We start from the raw sequence: 21,339 nt of genomic DNA on the forward strand, positions 1-21,339 counted from the left end.
AAATAAAATCTAATTAACCCTTTAAATGACTGCTTGTCTCTCATCATTTTTTTAATTCAGAGCTTTTACGTACCTCTGAGTCAAATGAAGTGCTTTAATCTCATGTGTTTGAATGAGATTACAGAACATCAAACTAATAACATATGTCAACACTTCTTAGCTTCACGGGATAATGCTGTTGCCTGTAATAAAATCAAAAAATCTTTTAAACATTCTTCTGAATAAACATATCCAAGCTATGCAAAGAGAGAGAACTAATCAAAAATTATAAGACAGCTGTTTTCACAAAAGGGTGGACTTTATTAATTTAATCATTAAATTTGTCATGGATTTTGGGCTATTTTAATCCTATAGTTCCCTCTGTCTCTCCTGTTGTTACTATTGTCACTTTCTCTTACATACACCCACTAAACTTTAACACTGAACAGTGAATCATCTTGATGAGCTGTGGAATTAGGTTGACACTGGTTGTCTTTTATCATCTGCAGCTGGAGGTCTGACTCTGGCAATCAGGCAGACAGGACATCACAACAGAGGCACAGAGTGACATTAGGGCTGAAACGATTTGTCAATTCATCAATTAGTGAATCAAAAGAAACCAATTTGATAAGCAAATAATGGTTTCAGTCGTCGAAAAAAAAGAAGCAAACATTCTTTGGTTCACCGTTACAAATATGAGGATTTGCTAGTTTTCTTCTTTCATATATAATAATAAATAAAAAGTAAAGGTAAATGCAATGCCCTGTGTTTTTAGTCACTATCAAGCTAATACCGAAAAAACAGATGAAATACTACATGAGGACAACCGTGTCAAACGCAATGACACTTTACACTTGTCTCCTCCTCTCCTGGTTGATGTCCATCACTAGGAGTCAGCCTTTGTGTCTGAGGATTGTATTTCATCACTTCATTTCTAATCTCCTCAAATAAACAGAAATTGGCAATCCACTCTACCTGCAACCTTGATAAGGGGATTTGCAGAGGATTTCACAAAAGAAGTAAAAATGCCAATTTGTGTGCAGCGCTGTGAAAAACAGACAACAGAAGGAGCAGGTCACTCCGAAATAACGATTTCCCCTGACAAAGAGTAGTAACTGATGACTCATCAAGAAAAATGTGAGAAATTCTTTGAAAAACCTGCAATAAAAACCTGAGTCAGTCATGACTTCAAAGAGTGCTACTGTATAGCTGATGTCTCACATTCTCTGTCCTTGAAAGAAAGAGGGAAGCAAAGAATCTGCCCATGCATGTTTCTTATTAGTGAACCATTATCACTATTGGCCAAAGGACTGTTAATAAACAGTGCGAGGGAGGATTTCCATGCTGTTTTTATAATGATCATTTTGAGGAATGTAGAGGAATAGCCTGCCAGTCCCTCTGGGCACAAACACATTCAATTATATTCAACAAATGGTGGTTGGCTGGACGTGGAGACTGGTGCCCTGACGCACAAACCCAACGAAAACCTTCTGGTCTAAGAGATCAGAGAGGCAAAAGAAGCAACGGAGAGTGGCAAGGACAGATGGTAGCATCTAGTGCAGAGTATGGTTCAGACCAGTCTGCGAGAGGTCAATGACAGATAGGAGTCAAACAAGAGAAAGTTTTCAATCCCACAAAAAATCCAAAGTATGACAACTAGACTTTTTGAGAGACATACCCTGTGGATATCACAATATGCTGCATCTAACTGCCAATTTCAAAATTCTCCACAGGACTGAGCCTGATAACAATATTAAATTGAAGCAGTGATACCAAACACACATCCAAAATGGACACGAGTGAGTCAACAAATCCCTTCCTCAATACCAAACGTTAGTAGTACTTTACTTTAACATGCAAGCGGTGCCTGCTGAGTTAAGTGGAAAGATAAACGAGGCAATGTCGGACTAGTCCAAACACAAGTGTTTCCATCTAAATTTGCATTCACCTCTTGTAAAAAACAAACAAAAACACTTTTAAAAAAGCAGTTGCAGCATTGTTTGTCTTTAACCTCACCTACCAAACTCAACCCTGAGCATTTGATTGTTGTGATGTGTTGATGCATTTATGCATTTGCAAATAAAAGCAGCCATTGTAGCTTCCTGACTTCCTTGATGTTTTAATTAATATTTGATACTTTTGTAACTTAAATTTGTACATTACATAACATGTATACTTACAACACTGTGTCTATTGTAAATGTATTTAGATTTAGAAAGAAATGTGACTCAAGATCACATTTCCTATAATTTACTGGTCTCTGGTACAAAACATTCATCTACAACCATAACATTTCAATTCTCACTTCTTTGTTTTCTCTATTCGACGCCAGAGAATCAAAGTCATAACAAGGCAGGCTGATGGTATTCGACTTCCCTCCTTGTATTTGTTGTGGCTGGGATCCTGGCTAATCAAATCATGACTAGCTTCTCCAGACAGCCAGTTGCTGACCCGCCGGCTACAGCCCCTCCACAGATAATGTCACTTCCTTTGAAAACAAACTGATTTTGTTACCAGACATGGTCACTGTTATCTGTCACAGCAATAGCACACAAAAACATCTAAATCTGAACTGTGGTAAATATCACAAAGACAACAATTCTGGCTGACAGGCAGAGAGAATGTTTCTTTCAGTAAGAAGTGATGGCGTGAGTTATCACCTCCCTTTGAGTACCTGCACATCTACAGCACAAATAGTAAGACAAATGTTAGCATTGAGAATGGCCTCTGCTAGCTTCTGTTTTTTTTATATATATATTTTTATACGATGATAGCAGTGGACACATCTGCATGTGTGTGCATGCATGTCAAGAGAGAGGAACACACAATGATAAATGTGAGAAGACAACAAATAAAACGTGCTGTGCATGGAAGGCAAAAAGACATACATGCCTGCAGCATGTTCAGACAAACAGGTGGAGCTCAGTTAGACTCTCCTTGTCAGGTGTCGGAGAGCTCTAGGCTGCCAAATGGGTGCCATCTATTCAGCATAGCTTCTGTGCTAACAGTGAGGGCTGAAATGAATGATGTCACTTTAGTGCAATTGCTGCATTGGGAGAAACATGTTCACGACAATGGGTACAACAACTTGATGGGGTTCAGGGGAGTTTGAAGGAAAACAGGGAGGGGTGGATGGAAGAGGAGTAAAGGAGTAAACTCATGTGTGATGTAACCTCCATCTAAGGTTAGATTAGGCTGCTTTTTACATTGGCAAATATAGTATAGTGTAGTTTTAAGGTAATGTAGAACTTGATAGACCTTAATAATGAGCTACACTGTGCTATGTGTCACACGTGCACGCAAATGCATTTACTGTACACAGACTGAGAAAATAAACAGTATCTAGCAGTTCCATGCTTTGTAGTATATTTGCTGGCTGTGTGGAGAAGTCTGCATGTTGCGTTTGCTGACATACAGTAAGCAAGCCACATAAAAGCCCAAGACTCCATGACAGGTAATTTTTTACTTAAAAGCAAAGACTCCAACTTCTTCATGTTCACAGAGACCATTTCTGACAGGTACAACAGTTTTGGATGACACTATAAACAGACAGTGTGAAAGTAACTCTGCAGTGAGTTTCAACACACTTGACACTTGAGACCATTAGAGCATAGCAGACAGCTCGCCATTTCTCACCATCACCTTCATGCAGTGCACACACGCACGACACACACATACACATAAGCACAGATGTTGGTTGACTTTGTTTGGGCTATCTAGCTGGTCAGCCACTCCACAGATTTCAGATGAGCTTTTACAATCACCCCCCTCTGTCACCTTGCAACCCCAATTTTATCTAGCTATTCCGTGGAGGCAACTAGTATTAACATGCAGGGAGTAGGCTACAGCTTTCCTCTCACTTTCTTCGAGGGAAAAAAAGTATACACCTATGCCTCTCTTTCACAGTACATTTATAGTCACTTGCATACATTAAATTCAGCATTAAAGGTGCTATGTGCACCAATGTAGCATTAATAGGATATTGATCATTTGAAACAGTAATAACCAAAACCAAACATTAGAGGTAATGGACTGGCAGCCCACAGTATGCCGGAGCACTGCATTTAATGGTTGTATGTCAGATCAGGTTTTGCAAGATGTCTGCTAGAGGTACAAAAACACAAGAGCACTGCTGTTCCTGCAGAATTGGAGCTGAAGCTTCCAGGGGTTTCTCATACTTCAGAAAATCTACTGTAAATCAAAAGAGAGAAGCTTGACCAAAGAAACAAAGTACAACCAACATCCTGTTTGTAACTACAAGGAGTAAGGTGTCCATGCTGTCAGGCTGCAACAAAAAGAGAGCAAATAGAAAAAACAGAAAGTCAATTTCTAACCATATGGAACAATAAAAAACAAGGAAACCTTCACATTTAAGATACTGTTAATAAGAAAGTGTTTTGAATTTGAAGTGATGGCTACAATGATTAAGTGATTATCAATACTGTCAGTTTTTCTTTCTTCTTTTCATTACCTATTTCAGTTCGTTTGTAATATGTTTGTAATTGCACATCAACAAGTATCAATGTTCTACATGTTTAACATGTCTAATAACAAAATATTTAAACAGATTGACTTTTCATTTCAGCTCTACTACTTTTTAGCCATGTTACAATTATGTTTAAATTGCCACATGTGGCACCTTTAACACTGAAATCCTTCCAAAGTCTCTGTAGTATCATTTTCCATTTGTTCAATCATGGTCTATCATTCCCCTTGTGTTTCTGTATCTCTCTTTGCTTTACTGTCATTCCAGTTTCAGCAAATGAGGAAGATACTCATTCCTGCTCCCTCATACAGAGCAATCAGTATTAATGTAAAGGATTAAAGCTAGCTCTAAATGTCTGGATGGAGTCCATAGCTCTTCAGCATGAGAGCGAAATGGACCATCTATGTCTGCCATTAGTAGAGATGTATAGACTGTGAACTGATTGCCTGCTGATGAGTGCACCATCATAGAGTGTGTGTATGTGTGCCTGACTGCTGATATAGTATGGAGGAGAGAGGAAGGAGATGAAAGAATTAAACGGAATTAAAGGTTTGTCAACACAGCAACAAAAACTGGGACCAGCTCCCATTTCTTTCACTTCCTGCCACTGCCATTCATCCATTAATGAGCAGCTTGGAATGGAGTGACTCAGCGGTAAATCAAAGCTTACTCCCAGCTCGCTCATTATGTCAGGGACAAGCTGAGAGAGACAGTCCACAGAGACCAGCTGTCCTCCAGTCAGACACTGTGTAGTTCAATGACAGGAGTCCCCACAGAGAGATGAAGCACATGTGGCACCTGTAAGGAAATATTTTGTAATACCTGCCCGAAACGTTATGTTTATTTCTTGTTTAAAAGTTAAGTTTCATATACTACATGCGCAGGTGGCAGAGTAAGCTGTTGGGGCATTAATGCAGGCTATATAGAAGAAGACTAGTGTCAGTTGATAGCCTGAGCCTTGACAAGCATGTGCCCGGTGCTGTTGTACTGACTAGCTTATAAGTTTTGTTGAGTCTTGCCCGTGAAGTACTAAAAGCGAACATTCTTCTAAACCACTAATGTTCACCCTGTCTAAATGGTGTAACACACAAATACGTTCATGGGCAGGTAAGTGTGCAGCACACTTGCAAACACATACCTAGAGTAACAACACTTTTGGATGAAGTGGATGAGATATTCTCTAAGGTTCACAGGTGTCAATACACATGTGCCCAAAGTTGGGTGAGTATTCCTATGGAAGCCCAGTATCACTGTTAAATGATGTTTTGGCCTTGCAATGGGTATCAGACTACCATCATAAATCTACTGGGCCCTCTGACAAGTGACGCCATTCTCTAACCCTGCCCCAACATACCTCTAAACTGCCCTATCCTCACCAAAGCAGATAGCAGATACTTGGCTGCTTAATTAGGCCTTATTAGGCTACATTGGGTCCAGTCACTACCAATGTTTATGTAGTTTTACTGGTCTTACATATAGCCACAAATTAGCAACCCTTCTGGTATCAGAAACTTGTCCATGCATGAATCATTTCCCTTGACCTGTTGTACCAAAGAAGAAAGAAAATTGTTTCAATATGAAGCTGTGTGTGAGTGTAAGAGTGCAGGGAAGTCTACCAGGTTGACACCCTCTCAATAACTGGTGTTTTGTTGAGTTGGGCCCATGGGAAGGCTCAACAGTGTGTTCCAGCATCCCATATGCTGACACCCTGAGACAGAAGCATAGTGCCATGTCACCTTGACCAACGTGTCCTGTTTTAGAGATCTCTGATTCTGCATGGGAGATTTACAAAAAAAAGTATCGCTCCTCTAATCCATTATGCTTCTGTGTCATATTTGTTTACAATCAATTTGGAGCTGCTGCAGTCGGTTTGCCACGAGACAGAGGCCTAGAGCAAGAGGCCATGTTTCAGAGCTACCCACTCTTGTAACAGTTCAGTGGGTACGCCTTGGCGGTGCTGGAGGGAGGAGGAAAGCGCAGGAGAGAGGGGGGGAGGCGAGTGTCTAGGGTACAGAGTAACAGTAGAAAGTAGGAAGGCTGAGGAGGAGAGATAGTGCAAGACTCATTATCAACTACAGCAGTTGAGAGTTTAGCAGACATGAGAGCTCCTGAGGGCCACCAACACAGACATGCACACCACACACACCCATCCGCAATCTCCCTTCACTTTACTCTGTCAGCTCTCACTCGTTCTCCCATCTTTCTGTTTTTCACAGTCATCCTCTTTCTTTTTCTCATGCAGCAAATACAGTAATATTTATGTATGCTTTGTATCTTTCTAATACAGTCTCCCTTTCTCTCTGAGTGTCTCTTTTGGTGAACGGGTATGAAAAGCATACAGAGTTGGCATCAAGGCCTCTGAGAGCTATCAGAAAAAGACAGACTCTCCCTGGCTGCCTCGCTTTGCTGCAGATTGATATCAAGTGTGCTGGAGGATACATTGTGTGTGTGTGTGTGCACTGATTGCGTGCATGTTCATAAAAATGTGTGTCCATGTACAATGTGTGTGTATGCGTTCACAAAAGCAGGCTGGACACACTCCGAGAGAAAGCGACAGCTCGTCCGTTAATTGCACAGGCTAATAGAGCAGCTGCTGATTCACTCCCACATCAGTGAGGTTCATAGCGGGACGGGGAGGCTCAGGCAGGCAGACATGTGAAGCATTAAGATGGACGGCCTTTGACTCTGGATAAAGGCTAAGGAGGTAAAGAGAAGAGCCATTAGACTGATGTAGTTCAGAGACTTCAGCTGTCTCTGGACAAGGACATGTCAGAAACTTTCAGACAGTGGACACAGGCAGGATTGAGGGTGCTCTTAAAGGTCCAGTGTGTAGAATTTAGCGGCATCTAATGGATCAGACTTGGAAATAGAATATAATATCCATAAGTATCAGTGTATAATCCCATGAAAATAAGAATCATTGTGTTTTCATTACCTTAGAATGAGCCCTCTATATCTACATATAGAGCGGGTTCCCTTACATGGAGTCCGCCATGTTTCTACAGTAGCCAAGAATGGACAAACCAATCGCTGGCTCTAGAGAGGACCTTTCGTGAGTTTCGCAGCCACGGTAGGTTTTCCTACACACTTAAAGGGGGAGGGTGAGGGTGAGGGGAGGGTTATTCAGTTTGTTGCAGTCTGCAACCTCACCACTAGATGCCACTAAATCTTACATACTGGTCCCTTAAGATTAAGTTTAAAAAGTTCCCTAACACGAAATGTAATGACGTTCTGAAAGCATAATTCCCCCACATTTTGTTATGACTCTCATCTAGAAACTTCTCTTGGTTTCTAACTAAACTGTTATTGGCTGGAGGCTACACACCCACTGCCCAATGGCTGATGCCCAGAAACGTCCCAAACACAGCAAAATAATAAAAAAATGAGAAAATACAGGCAGAGGGAAGAGTCTCTGCAGATAAGTACACCGCCAAACTCCAGGGGTCACAAGTGATGATTGAGAGAGATTACTTTTGTTTGAGTCTCTACATTGTTTTGTTTTGTTTGGAAAATCCTGCATAGTATACCTTTAACTGTCATTACACTTGTTTGATCTGCTTGATAAACAATACCGATTGGAAAATTTTGTGCTTGAATACCACTGTGCACTTTTTACCCATCATTTAAATCTTTTCATGACCAGAAATTTACCAAACATAACTTTAATTTATATCAACTTAAACAAGGCCATTAATTATTGTTTCTGTTGGTTTCTGGTTGTTTCTGAATTCAGTTCTTCACATAAATATTATGAATTATGCAATGACTAAATAACCCACATGAAAAGAACTGCAGCAACTATTCTTACGATATGCACACTGCTATAAAGCTCAGTCACATGTATCAGATGCCATGATCAAAAATACTAAAATTTTGAACTTAATTTCACATAACAAATAGAAGATAACCGCATGCCCATCGAATGTAGATTTGCATGCTCTACCATTTACAAATCATGTATTCGAAAACTTAAAATGTTAACTACATGCTAACATACAACCTGACAATATCAAAGACATTCTCCTAACTGTGAAAAATGCAAGACGACATATAAAACTTTGGTACACTTATTTGTGCACAGAGTACAACACGAGGGAAATGGGAATTAGAAATGGAGGCAATGGGTAATGGAAAAGATGGCTGTATGCGCAGGGTGATACTGTTAGAGGTGGGTTGTAAGACTCAGGGGAGAAAAAAAAAAATCAATGATGATGTAAGGCCATGAATGCAAAACAGAAGTGTCCAAATACTGCAAAGTATTATGGAAGGGTTTCCCAGAATGCGGCAGTCAGCATGTCTTTACAGTGTTTCACACTTATGGTTCAATTGTGGCATAAGCAGTGAGAGACACTGTAAATGTAATCTTAAAATGTATTTCCAGTCAGAAACAAAACCACCCTGATACTCATTCAGTGGATATGAACATGTAGTCAGTATCATAACATACCAATCTTCCCGAGTTTGTTAATTTTTTCCAAAATGCTAGAGCAGGAGAGTGCCTCTGAGCCAGGGATAGGAAGACATGATAATAGGATGCCAGAAATTCAGCATGGACATGAAAAATGGCAATAGAATGGTGAAATATTCACACGCTAATTAATGTCTATAAATAGGAATAGTCTGAATTTGTGGCATAGGAATGCTGAGTGCTCATCAGCACAAAGGGTCCCGCTTACGGAGTACATTAGGAGCGGAGGGACACGCTGATAACAGAAGGAGTGTACGATTATGATAAGCCTCATCCCTTCGCTTTCTATGCACAAGCCTTTCAATCTGAGAAATATAAGCCAGAAGCAAATGAAGGAAATGTTTCTGAGAAAGAGGTGGATTTGTGAGTGCTGGGAAACTGCCCAGGAGAGGGCGCCCCTCACTCGATGGTATACAGTGGAGCAAAGGACATGCACACAGACATGGACACACACACACATACACACACACTGCAGCGTCTTAATCATATTCACCAGCAGGAGATACAAATCTTTTTGCGGCCATTACTTTCAAAGTCTCCTCTAATCTTACTTGCTTTTCATCATTTTCCAGATATTCCAGCCCTCTCACTCTTATCCTCTCCTTCAAGCTTTACACCACATTTCAAACTCATGTCTCTCCTCATGGCAGACCCAGGCCTGACTCAACACTACTGTAACCCACTAATAAGCATCCTCATCCAATGTCGGTGTTAATTCATGCCATGTGTTTAGCATATGCAAATACAACGGTTCTATGTTATCCAATCAGTAGAGAGAAGTAATACTTATTAAAAATGGACACACTGCAGTGTTTCCATCTACTGACAACACAGGCTGTGTTGCCATGGAAACAGGATGCCAAGGTAGACATTATAAATAAAGAAACTACTGGGGGCACTGAGGTTGTTAGTGATTGTGCCAAAGTGCGTTGCTGAAGTTACTCAGCAAAAGCTCTGACTTGAGTGATGATAAATGAACTTTGGTAGAAGTGGTTTGATGAAATCAAAGGTTTGTCGATATGTGACTGCTGAGTATTCAAGAGAGGTGCCATGTAGTGTGTCTTCATGACAGTGCAATATATCAGAATAAAGACATTTTCTGAGAAGAGCAAGTTTTTTCAAAATGAAATGGAATTTGTAAGCAAGTGGAGTCAAACTGATGATGCTGTCAACTCAACATTTACATGCATACAATGTAGCCTACACACAAATTTACACACATGCACAGATGCAAATATTAGACATTAAGACTGCAGCTAACTCTGTCCCAGACCAGTGTCTGATGAAATCTCCTAAGAAAAAAGTTTCAGAGCGTCCAACATCCATATTCATAAGGTTGCTATAAGGTTATTTGAATAAGTGTCCGTTCTGTCAGAACACCTTGTTCTAAGACCAGTCGAGAGGTGCACCCTTGGGTCCTGCATATTCATAAAGTGACTGCCAGACACCTCAACTAAACACCACAGCAACTCATCCTGCTGGGAAAATTACGTCTTGTGAAATATTTCCAAAAAACATGAGCTAACATTTGCAAATGCTCTTCACAATCTTCTCTGTAATTGATTACACTTGGCCCAAAAAGTGGACCATAACATCAAGCCCCACCCATATGGTACCATTGAACAGAGAGAGGAATAGAGTGGATTGGTTTAAAATTTGGCCCAGGTCTGGCTTACAGAACGTTTATACACAAAATAATACTAAAACTGTTTTATCAAGTTCCTTATCTGCTTAAGTGCAGATAATCTCGACTATATGCCCCATCAAACATTAATTTCACGCTGCAGGATGCCCCAAAGTTATAAGTTCCAAGCTCTAACAGCTAAAACTCATAACAAATTTCCAAGTCTCTATCACCAAGGTTGCTGCACCCTTGCTCTACTCAGCATGTGTCTCACACCTAGGAAGGGTGTGCAGTTAGCTTTCTAGCCATGCGTCTATGAAACGAAACCTTCTAAAAAGGTAGACATCAGTCTGGCACTGTTTGGAGGACAAAAATGCATAACAGAGGACTAAGTTCACTGCAGAAGGCAGTTATTACTAAGATGACAAAATGGCCATGAGACTGACAAATGAGCAGACTACTGCATAGCCAATACGCGTCACAGCTTTGCAGCATTTAGTGAGGTTTTGTTAGTGGGATGGATGGTGTGCATGCAGTCTCGTTGCAGTCCGGAGGTTAGAGAGGTTCAGTCGTCAAAAGTTAACGGACAGGGAGGTAGAGAAAGTCATTACTGTGAGGACTGCGGACAGGTACCTGAGTATATCTCCCTGCTCTTCAATTTCATCAGCAACCTCTTCACACCTGCAATGATGTGAAGAAGCCCGTCATCACCACAAGTTTGCAACAACTTGCCCCAAATCTTTTCCTCCCTCTGGAATATAAATGAGAAAGTTTAGGCCACAGAGAGAAGCCCATACAATTTTTTGATCCTTTTGGAATATGTTAATTTTCCTATAAATAACATTATGTGCAAAGAATAAAAGATTGTAAAAATCTGAGTGGTTAAGTTTGTGGACAAATAGTAAAGAATGGATGTTTCACTTTATATCAAAACTGTAAAAAAAAACAAAAACCATCAGTCAGGAAGAATGCATATACAGTAGCCAGTAAACGAGGCATGAGCTCACAGATGCACAGAGCATACACAAACAGGTAGACAGACAAATGTGACCCACCCACTGAGCATCCATTCCCCAGCATCGCCATCCACTCACTATTACCACTGACTGGCTCTCTTTCTTTCTGTCATAGCACTGTGTAAATGGTGTGTTTTGTGGAGAGGGGACATCGGTTAGGTCCTTACCTGTGTTCCTGTCTGGTAAGATACAGCAATGCTTCTGCAGTATGCCTGGCAACACCTTCAAAGAAACAACAAAGGATGAAGAGAAAGGGGGGGTGGGAGGGGGGAAGAAAGACTTAATATCACAGCAGCTCAAAGCAGATAAATAAGGTGGAGCTCAGAGGAAAAGCACTGAGCCATGCTATGACCCACAATTACAGAGTAGCAACAGACACCCATTTCTCTCTCCATTTGCATCAAAAAGAACTGCTCCCATATTTATCTAAGACCTTTCTTCCACACGCTGATCTGAGCAGTAGAGCACTAAATGATGCACCCAGTGTGGATATGTGGAGGGTTCATTTTAAACTGTATCTCTGCTCCAATCTACAAACAGTCAAAGGTGGGTTTAATGGTGTGTGAAGAATAAATATGATATGCCAACAATCCATTGGGATAGGGCAGCACAGAGATAAAATATTGCTCATCTGAGATGGGAGAGGGGGTGGCACCAGTCAATCCGGTGTGGTCATGTCAACAGGCCAATTTTAGAAGCTTCCTCTGCTCCATCAGCAGCTTTGCTATGCCAGGAAGTTGTAGCAGCAAATACAACAGCCAATTATTGCACTGTTCACAAGCCCGGGGTGGTCATACTAATCAATAATGCATGCTTACAATCTATCTCATAAAAGGATCCTCTAAAAATTTAATTGATCTAAAGTTGCATCTTAGCTGATAATATTTTGCTGTCTTCACCCATATGTTGATCTGAAAATGTCTCATGGCAGAATCAAAATATATTTCTCAGAAACAAATCACTTATTTAAAAAGTGGTTGTGCAAACCTGAGTATCAAAAAAAAAGTATCCTAGATGGTTTTATTTTCTTTGTATTACAAAAGCATTGTTCGGCCTTGCTGTGACACTGAACATCATTAGTCCTCAGAAGTCACAAATATGCAAGATTTCTACTAGAAAGAAGCCCAGGGAACCACAGCGGAGGAGGAGATGTGGAGGTGGCTCAGCAGGTGCTGTCAATGCGTCTTTGTCCTTGTATCTGACTGACAGGCTCATTGTTGTCAAAATGACTTTGGTAATAAAGACAGACCTCTGCTTCTTTCTCTCCGTTTCATTTTCCCTTGTGATAGTGTTAACATTCTTTTACATTTGCACTTGGTGGTAACCTCATTTATTTTACTTCTCTCTGGGACTGAACAGGACGGATCAGATAAGTGTCCCTTTTAATTAAAGAGTGGAGCATACATTAAAAAGGTACCTCTTGAAAAGAGAGAAGACCAGACATGAAAAATAGAACCCTAATGAACCCAAATGGCTCGTCTCAGGAGGACATTCAATGAGCTATCAACCCACTACATCATTTCTACCAGATGAGGGCCTCCAGCTCAAACACTCTTGTCATGTAGTCCCATTTTCTATTCTACCAGTGGCATATAGAGAGAAGAGGTTATCCTCTAAAGTATAAGGAATTCCATGAGGGTTTGTGCAAATAACATGCTTATTTTTGCCTTAAAACAGTCAGTCAATTCAGTTCAGCTTTAGGTCAGGACATTTACTTAAATAACCAGTTCTGGAGCCATTCTAGGTTGGCCAAGCTTTGACTTTCAGACTGATACTGTAAAAGCTTTTCATAGCTTTTCCTACTGATCTGTAAAAGTTCCCTCAATATTTATGGTTGCAGTGTCCTACAGACTTGATAAATCTTGAAGTGAACACCCATATGACCCAAGCTATTGCAACCAAGGGTTATAAATTAGAGATTGTGGTCATTCACACATCATAGTACTATTTTCCATCAACATTTTAGCAAATATACATATGCTCACAACATACTGCGCATATTAATAAATATCATCTCAGTATTCACAGCTACACTAGAAGCATAAACATATTTGGTTGTCTTTTCCACACTGTCACATTCTCATTTTAATTTCACCTTTTCTCTCATTCAGGTTTACATTCAGTTACAGACAATTTTCATAATTAAAACAACCAACACATTTTTTTCTAGATGAAACTCACCCATTTAGTTCATTTCTTTCAACTTAAATTCATCTTTAAGTTGTATTCATATCATAATCTTTCTTTTGAGCTAGCTTGCTGCTGGTCCAACCAGCCGTCCAGTCTGACCTCCATCATATAAAAGATTGACTGATGCAATGAGCATTGTTAAATACCTACTCCTGGGCCCTGGACTATACCAAACTCCTGCCACAGCCAGAGGGGTTTTGGCAAGAGAATCTTTTGTTTGTATATTCTACAGTTAATATTGTTAAGTTTAACTATTTTGTTTATATGGTGTATTGAGTTGGAAGCAAATTGTCCATCTACTGTTCATTTGTAGTTAATTTTGTTGTTGTGTTTCGTCCACCCCTCATGTCTGTTAAATGTTTTGGTCAGCCTATTGATATGTTCCCCTCCTGTGGCATTAGTTACATCAGTTTTTTTTCTTTGCAATTTACTGCACAACACTCCACTCTGGTCCCTTAAGTGACGGTAATGCTCCTGTAAGCTAGATTGCCAACCGTCAATAAAACTGGAAGTTTAATTACGTCAGTCTTTTTAGAGATCAGTTAAGTTACTAAGTTCTGTTGCTGTATTCCGTTTAGTTCTGTTTTTGTTTTTTGTTTTTTACCTCTTTTAGGGCTCGATTTAGTTATTATTCACTTTGTTTTGTTATTTTGGGGGTAAATAAAAACCCACTTTTTCAAAACCAAACAACCTGCGTCCTTTGCTTTGCTGTTCGGTCCTTAACAAGCGACAGTCCAGGAGTTAAAGGATAAATAATTATAGCCTATGTTCAACTTGATTGCATAATAACTGATTGGTTAAACACAGATAAAAACCTAAACTTAAGCTAATGGTCCATCACTAGTACATCACAGTTGCAGCTGTGAATAAAACATTACTTTAAGATAATTATATTTTGTTTGATAGAACTCATTCAAATTGTTATGGATCATTTTTGAATGTGTGCACTATTGTACTCAGCAGAAGAGAAAAATATGCTGAACATATGGACAACAAAAGCAAAAAAAGTAATTTTGTTATTTTAGTGATTTCATTTGGGAACAATTGGTTGGACTAATGCATATCTTTCTGTCTCATATGTGATGATCCTCATCATCCACTTTAGATGAAATAACTGACTGCACGCTTGCCCTGTAATCCAGGACCTGCAACACATTTCTATTCAGTAAACAAGTGGATAAGAAAGCTGAGTGCATGGACAGCTTTGCAGAGATGAGAGATACAGCAATTGGATTGTAATGACTCAAACAGCTGCATGATGTACAGTTATAATTGATGCTGACTAGCTGGCTGGCTGGCAGAGACTTGTACTGGAGGAGTGTGGAAAACGAACTGTCAGGGACACTCTTCAGTGTTTCAGACACACAGAGCTGTCACTTGCCTTTCATTAACACTTTAAAAGGACTGGAGTCTGGAGGCAAGGCATCTAATTTCACAAACTTAAATGCATATGTCCATTTGTTTGTCTTTTTAAGCTTATCTTGAGATGAGCATGAGGATTTATGTCACCATGTTTTAACAAGACAGATTTACAAGACACACAAGGACTGCTCCATGGACACATATAACTGGGACAACTGGAGTACAAAAACAGTCAAGAATCAGGCTTGATTTTTTGAGTATTTCTAAAGGTTTGTTTTCTCACATTATTCATGGATTTGAATAGCTAATTCATTCAAATCACATTTTTCAACTCTTTCACACCAACACCACCCATACACAAAATAAACAACCTTGATTATATCAAATCTAATTCATTATCTTCATCCATTAAAGCCAGTCGTTTGATTTAGCAGTTTTACAGTTTTTGTCGCCGTCAATGGGGATGCATCAAAAGACAAATTAGATCCTGAAAGACAATCCAAAGCAGAGCCCTCAGGACTATACACCCAATTCTGTGAATGAGTCTTCAAACTCTATTGAGTCAGTGAGTTCATAAAAGGCTCCATTTGGCAATGTTGTAACAGTTTACCATCATGCTCTTCCAATAGGACTGGTTGCCACTCTCTTGTGGCCTGAAGCTGGAGGAAAAGAGATCCTGTGGGGGACGTCATTAAAATCAGAAAGTAGTAGATGTTTGCCGGAACTCTCCAATCTCTATTTTATCACCCTGTTAAATCTGCATTTCTCTTGACATGTGGGCTGGAAATGCACATAAGACATACAGTATAGTGCTGTTTAATATTTTAATCTTACAGCAAGTGCACAGTGGTATATGATACTGATTCTGTGAGTGCAGCATAAGAAGTATTTACTTATTTTCTTTGTTTCAAGCATTGTAATATTTGTTTGGGAATGTTATAAAGCCAATTGAAGATACAGTATAATGACCTGTCAATGTAATTTCATTATACAGTATGTCATTCTGCATTACAGTTTACACATATATCCACTTCAGCCACTTTTAGAATGGCTCATAAAATAAAAATGAGATGGCTGAGCTTCTAGGAGTAGCACATGGAAACTTACAGCTGCATCCATTTAAGTTTTACAGGAGGTGCTGGTGTTTTTTTTCTGAGAATCAAAAGAAAAACAAGGTTTATGGATGTTTTTTTCACAACTTTTTGGTTGTTCGCTTAAATATAGTAACATGTCTTGACAAAAGCAGGTATTGAGCTACAGTACACCCTGCCTCTGACAGGGACAAACAGTATAAGAGCACTTAAGTGAGACAAACATGAAGACTTTTGAGGTGGTCCAGGAAGAAGAGAGAAATAACTAAATGCATGCTCATTAACTGATATGAACAATCAAATGGGCCAACTCAGGTGAGTCACACACCATTTGAGTCCATAAAGAAACTTTTCTCTTTGATATCAGCTCTGAAAATGAGCCCTGATATAAAAGTACTGATTACTTTCCCACTGAAAGTCCATTTGTCTGGAGATTGTTTTGTCTACTGTTTGATGGAGTCTGCCTCATGAGACTGGAGAGTGGGGATCAGAAATAGCCTCCATAATGTAACTTGTGCACAAGCTGATGTTCATAAAAGTAAAGTTATGACATCAAAAAATTCAAGTAATTGAGTGTTGGTTGTTTTTGAACTTCTAATTTTTCTCCTAGTAGTGACCACTATGAGATGTACGTCAACCTTGTCAAACTAGTTGCACTGGACTTTGGTGTAAATGCATCCAAACAACTTAGGCTCCAGTGCACCAGGTTCATTTAATGGTTCTGCACACGGTCAGGAGCTTGAGGCAACATGGTCTAGTTTGACCATGGCTGTGAGTGGTCAACAGGAACTTCTCTTGTCCCAGTGGTCTTTCAGGATGCTCACAGATCAAATACATGTCTATACACAGTACAGGGCACATGCACACACACACAAACATACACCCTCACTACGTATCTCCACACACTATTACTTCTGGGTCCAGGCAATTATCACAAGTGGCAGTGTATAATAGGATATCTTTCCGCCTCCTGCTGAGGGCTAGAGTGCAACTCTCCGTGAGCTAATGGAGATCTGAGAGGATGGACGGGAAGTGGAGTCACTCCAATGCATTTCAAAGCTCTTCCTGTCTGCCTTAAGCACTGTCTGCTCCCTTCTTACCCAGTCTAGCTATCAAATGCAGTAGTGTACAGACTGGGCAGAAGATAAGGCACTGTAACCAGTCGCCCTAGTAATAGCTACAAGAGATGCAACATACACAAGTGGACAAATATTAGAAGCACTTTTCAGTATAATGCAGTTTAAGTGATCAACACCACAGTCTGAGGCCACAAAAATCACCATAGAGTACAATTAACACTTCTCTGACACAGTGCCAGGAATAAATTTAAATTTGGAAACCAACTTCTATTCTGCCGATGCCTACCCATGCTTACCAATAGGTATATGTAAATGAAAGGGAACTGAGATCCCCTCCAGATGCTCATGCATGGAGGTGAGTGATGCATCTGGAAAGTGCAGGAATACATTTGCAGACGTTAGACAGAGGTCAACGCCTCACATGGGACAACATTTGGTGATACTTTTACTTAAAATGCAAGGCTGCAACATAAAGGCATGGTCTACAGGAATGGTCTATAAGGCAGAGAGACCAACAGAAATAATACACTACACTGAGGAGAGAAGAGTAAATGTGCTACATTAGCAGCCCACAAAGTCTTCAAACTGCTCAGAAAATGTGTATATTGCTTCACATCTCTCAAATTTCTTTAATCTCTCCTTGGTGTAAAGAGGTTCCTAGAATTAGAGCTATGTACATTTACTGCAACCTAGCTGCAAATGTCATTATCAATATCATGAGTGCCCTTCCTACAGCAGGGATGAAGGCAGTTTTCTCATACGTAATAACTTCACCACTAACCTCTTGTAGACCAGTTCTCTAAAGTGCACTGCCATCATGGCACTCAGCAACACACTCTATCCGCTGATTTCTGACTTTTACTGCAAAACCATGTGATGTGGACTATTTAGCCCTTGAACAATACCAGTAGGTTACTCTTAGAGAGAAAATTGACGGTAATATTAAACAGTTTGACCATATTAGTACGATTAAAGCACAAAATAATTCTCTGGAGCTCAACCAAATCTCTTACACCTGTCCCAATTAAAAAATTCTGCCGCCTTGATGATCCTTCATTAGAGAGAGCTATTTTATTAAGCTGATATATTCAAGTTCAGAGCAAGCTTTGAAGGGTCTGGTAAAGGCTTGGTTGTAAAAGAGCCGGGCCTTTCGCCAACAGTAATGGTATTAGGACTTATGCTCTACAAGGGAGACCTCAAGTACACTTGTAACTGAACGGAGTCTTTTCAGGGGTCTTGCACTTGCATTAGGATCAAATCTCACATTTGGACAGTGTTAACACAATGAACCTCAGGGGACAAATTTATAATTGCTTTTAAACCATGAGTTAATTTACCTTTGTTTCCTGTAAAAGAGTTTCAAAGGCGTACAACTGACAAAAGAAATGGACAGTTACGTCTGCTGTGCCAACTTTCAAAGGACAGCTGCTGTTATGATGAAAATGCATCGGTCTGTATGATACAGGCAGCCTGGTAAAATCATCATAAATGATGACATTACAAACTGGCATCAAACTGCCTGTATTTATGACTCTATTAGAATAGAGGAAAGGTTACACATAGTATCCCAGCTTACTAATGGACCTTGTAATGAGTCACATCAGACTTAGGGCTATGTGGCAACACTAACACTGGGAGAATGCACTGACACCCACTTGCAAGGCAGATCTGTGCCTGCCACAGCCGCAAAGGTGGTTGACTGAGGAGTCACAGACACACAAACATGTGCATACTGTATATACACACACTTGGCTCTGATGCATTATTAGATTCATAAAGCTGTATCCAATCCATCCCCTTCATTCCTTCTGCATCCCCCACTGAAGCCAATCTATTACAGATGTATGGGGGCATTCATTAGGGGATGAATAGAGACATAAAAAAGGGGGAGAGAGAGGGAGAGAGAGAAGGCGAGTGCATGGCTAGGTAAGGTAAGACAAAGTATTAAGTGAGAGAGAAGAAGGACATGGAGGGAGAGAGCAGAAACGCATCTGTAATGGTAAGTAAATAAGAAAAGAGCCTGCTGAATGTTTCAACATTTACTTTTAGTCAGACTAGTCGACATTCACCGCTGCTCCTCTCCCCTGTAGACCAAAATGACATCACCACTCACATAAATGTAGCCTTTTAACTTTGCTATGCATCTTCAAACAGATTATGAGAGCCTTATCATGTCACTGCCAAGTAGGAGAAGTCCTTCCCATTGACAACTCTGGGAGTATGTTTGTGGGCATGTATGTGTGTGTGTGTGCTTGTGCATGCAAGCAAGCAATTTGACAGCAGTGTCAAAAATATTCTGAGACAAGCTACCTTCAATTCCCAAGTGCTTCTGAGGGGAAACGTTGTCAGTTTTCTTTCTTTTTTTTGTTTAAAGAAATTGCCTGGTAGGATGAGTAAAGAAGCAGATTCCTCCATCTCGTTTGAATCATCAGGCTTTCACTGAAACCATGATTAGTCGTCTGGTTTAAAGCAGAGGTGGTGATGTAGATGAGGTGAAAGGTGGGGTCCCCTAAAGCTGGTAAGTGACAAGTAATTTATTTCTCAGTCACATAAGAACTTACAGGGGTGACATCCATTTATCACCAACCACCTGGCACCTGTCCACCCACAGAGTCCCTCTCTTTTATGTACAGACTGGCTGCATACATGTTGCACAGGCACAACCAGATAATGTATACACACAAATCCACAAACACAAAGATATTGTCAATTATCATCCTCATTAATTTAAGGTAATTACATTTGCTCCAAACCACTTGCTGCCACTACCGCTGCACTATAGCACTTCTCACTACCTGCATAATGAATGAACATGGGACACTTTGCTAGGACCTGAAATAAAACATGCTTGTTACTATGGCAGAAAATGCACAGCTGTGCAGAGTACCCTGTGTCTCAGAGACAAGAAAGTGGACAAGTCAAATCACCAAAGCAGTTGCATGTCATTGAAAAAGGGCTTGCTGACCACTGCTGTCTAAAAATAAATACAATTGCTATTATTGTGCAGAGCACAGCATAAAGGAGTATTTTGGTAAAACTTCTAGCTGCGAGTGTGAACAGCAATAACTCCATTGAGCTTCCAAAGCATTGCAATGAATATGATCCCTTATTTTTAGCACCTCTATGATTATGATGTCTGAATATGTGAGTGCTGGCAGCCAGCACTTTGTCAATCACAGTATGTGCCAAGTACCGTGTATTTGCTGTGGATTCAGCAGCAGTGCTGAAGCAGGCATTCAATACAACTTCCCTTCTTCTAGTGTCGCTCAATCATGGGAATCTATTGGAGCTGAGACATCAATACTTGCAACTGCACTGAATCTTAAACAATTCAATGTGTCAGTGTATAGCTGACAGAGATGACAAGCTTTTTTACACAAACAGGGGGTTAACGATTTCTACTCTTGCAACATTCCAAACAGCAAAAGAGGCTTGTTTCATACACCGGAATACTGTACAAGTCTCACTACTTGATTCATCAGTAGGCTTGTGTGCATATGCTGCTGCTGTGCTCACTGCAAGGTGTTATATAACATGTTTGCACATGTCTGTGTAGTTTTCTTGATTCTTACAAAAGCTACAACTCATCCAATGCCTTCTTTTGTTAAGCTGTGTGAAGCTCCACTCTCACTGAGGATTGCCAGTGCTGGGCTTGTGTCATACACTGAGCTTGGGCTCTGTCATACACTGTCAGCGAAGCTCATCCACCCACAGAGACTACAGTCGGCATGGTACATACAATAGTACGTGACAACAGGAGCAGGCTGCGGGAGATCAAACCTGACATAACATCCATTTAAGAAGTTAACCTTGTACTAAGAGGGCTTTTTTCTGCCTGAAATGCTCTTCATCCACGCCTCCTCCTCACGGATAAATGTAAGTGGAGGAACAACATCCATAAGGAAAAGCAGAGGAGTGGTGAACGAAATTCATGTGCATGCAAAAATGATGCAAAAATCATTTATATTTAGTTTATTGCGATCACTGACCATAATTAAACAAATAAGCATTTTGTTACTTCAAACAGTTAAATTAATTTTTACA

At 40.1% G+C, this 21,339-nt stretch overlaps 1 protein-coding gene across 1 annotated transcript in view; it reads right to left on the reverse strand.

Moving 5' to 3' along the window:
- dlgap2a (discs, large (Drosophila) homolog-associated protein 2a) overlaps positions 1 to 21,339 on the reverse strand; it is a 162,227-nt gene that overhangs the window by 140,224 nt on the left and 664 nt on the right. The window contains exons 2-3 of the mRNA XM_067613832.1: positions 11,741 to 11,795; positions 11,191 to 11,238 (exon numbers count right to left, since the gene is read on the reverse strand). Coding sequence (XP_067469933.1) covers positions 11,191 to 11,238; positions 11,741 to 11,795 — 103 coding nt within the window. The remainder of the gene's footprint in view (positions 1 to 11,190; positions 11,239 to 11,740; positions 11,796 to 21,339) is intronic.

The sequence above is a fragment of the Thunnus thynnus genome, chromosome 16 (assembly GCF_963924715.1).
Source record: "Thunnus thynnus chromosome 16, fThuThy2.1, whole genome shotgun sequence".
Lineage (NCBI taxonomy): Eukaryota > Metazoa > Chordata > Actinopteri > Scombriformes > Scombridae > Thunnus > Thunnus thynnus.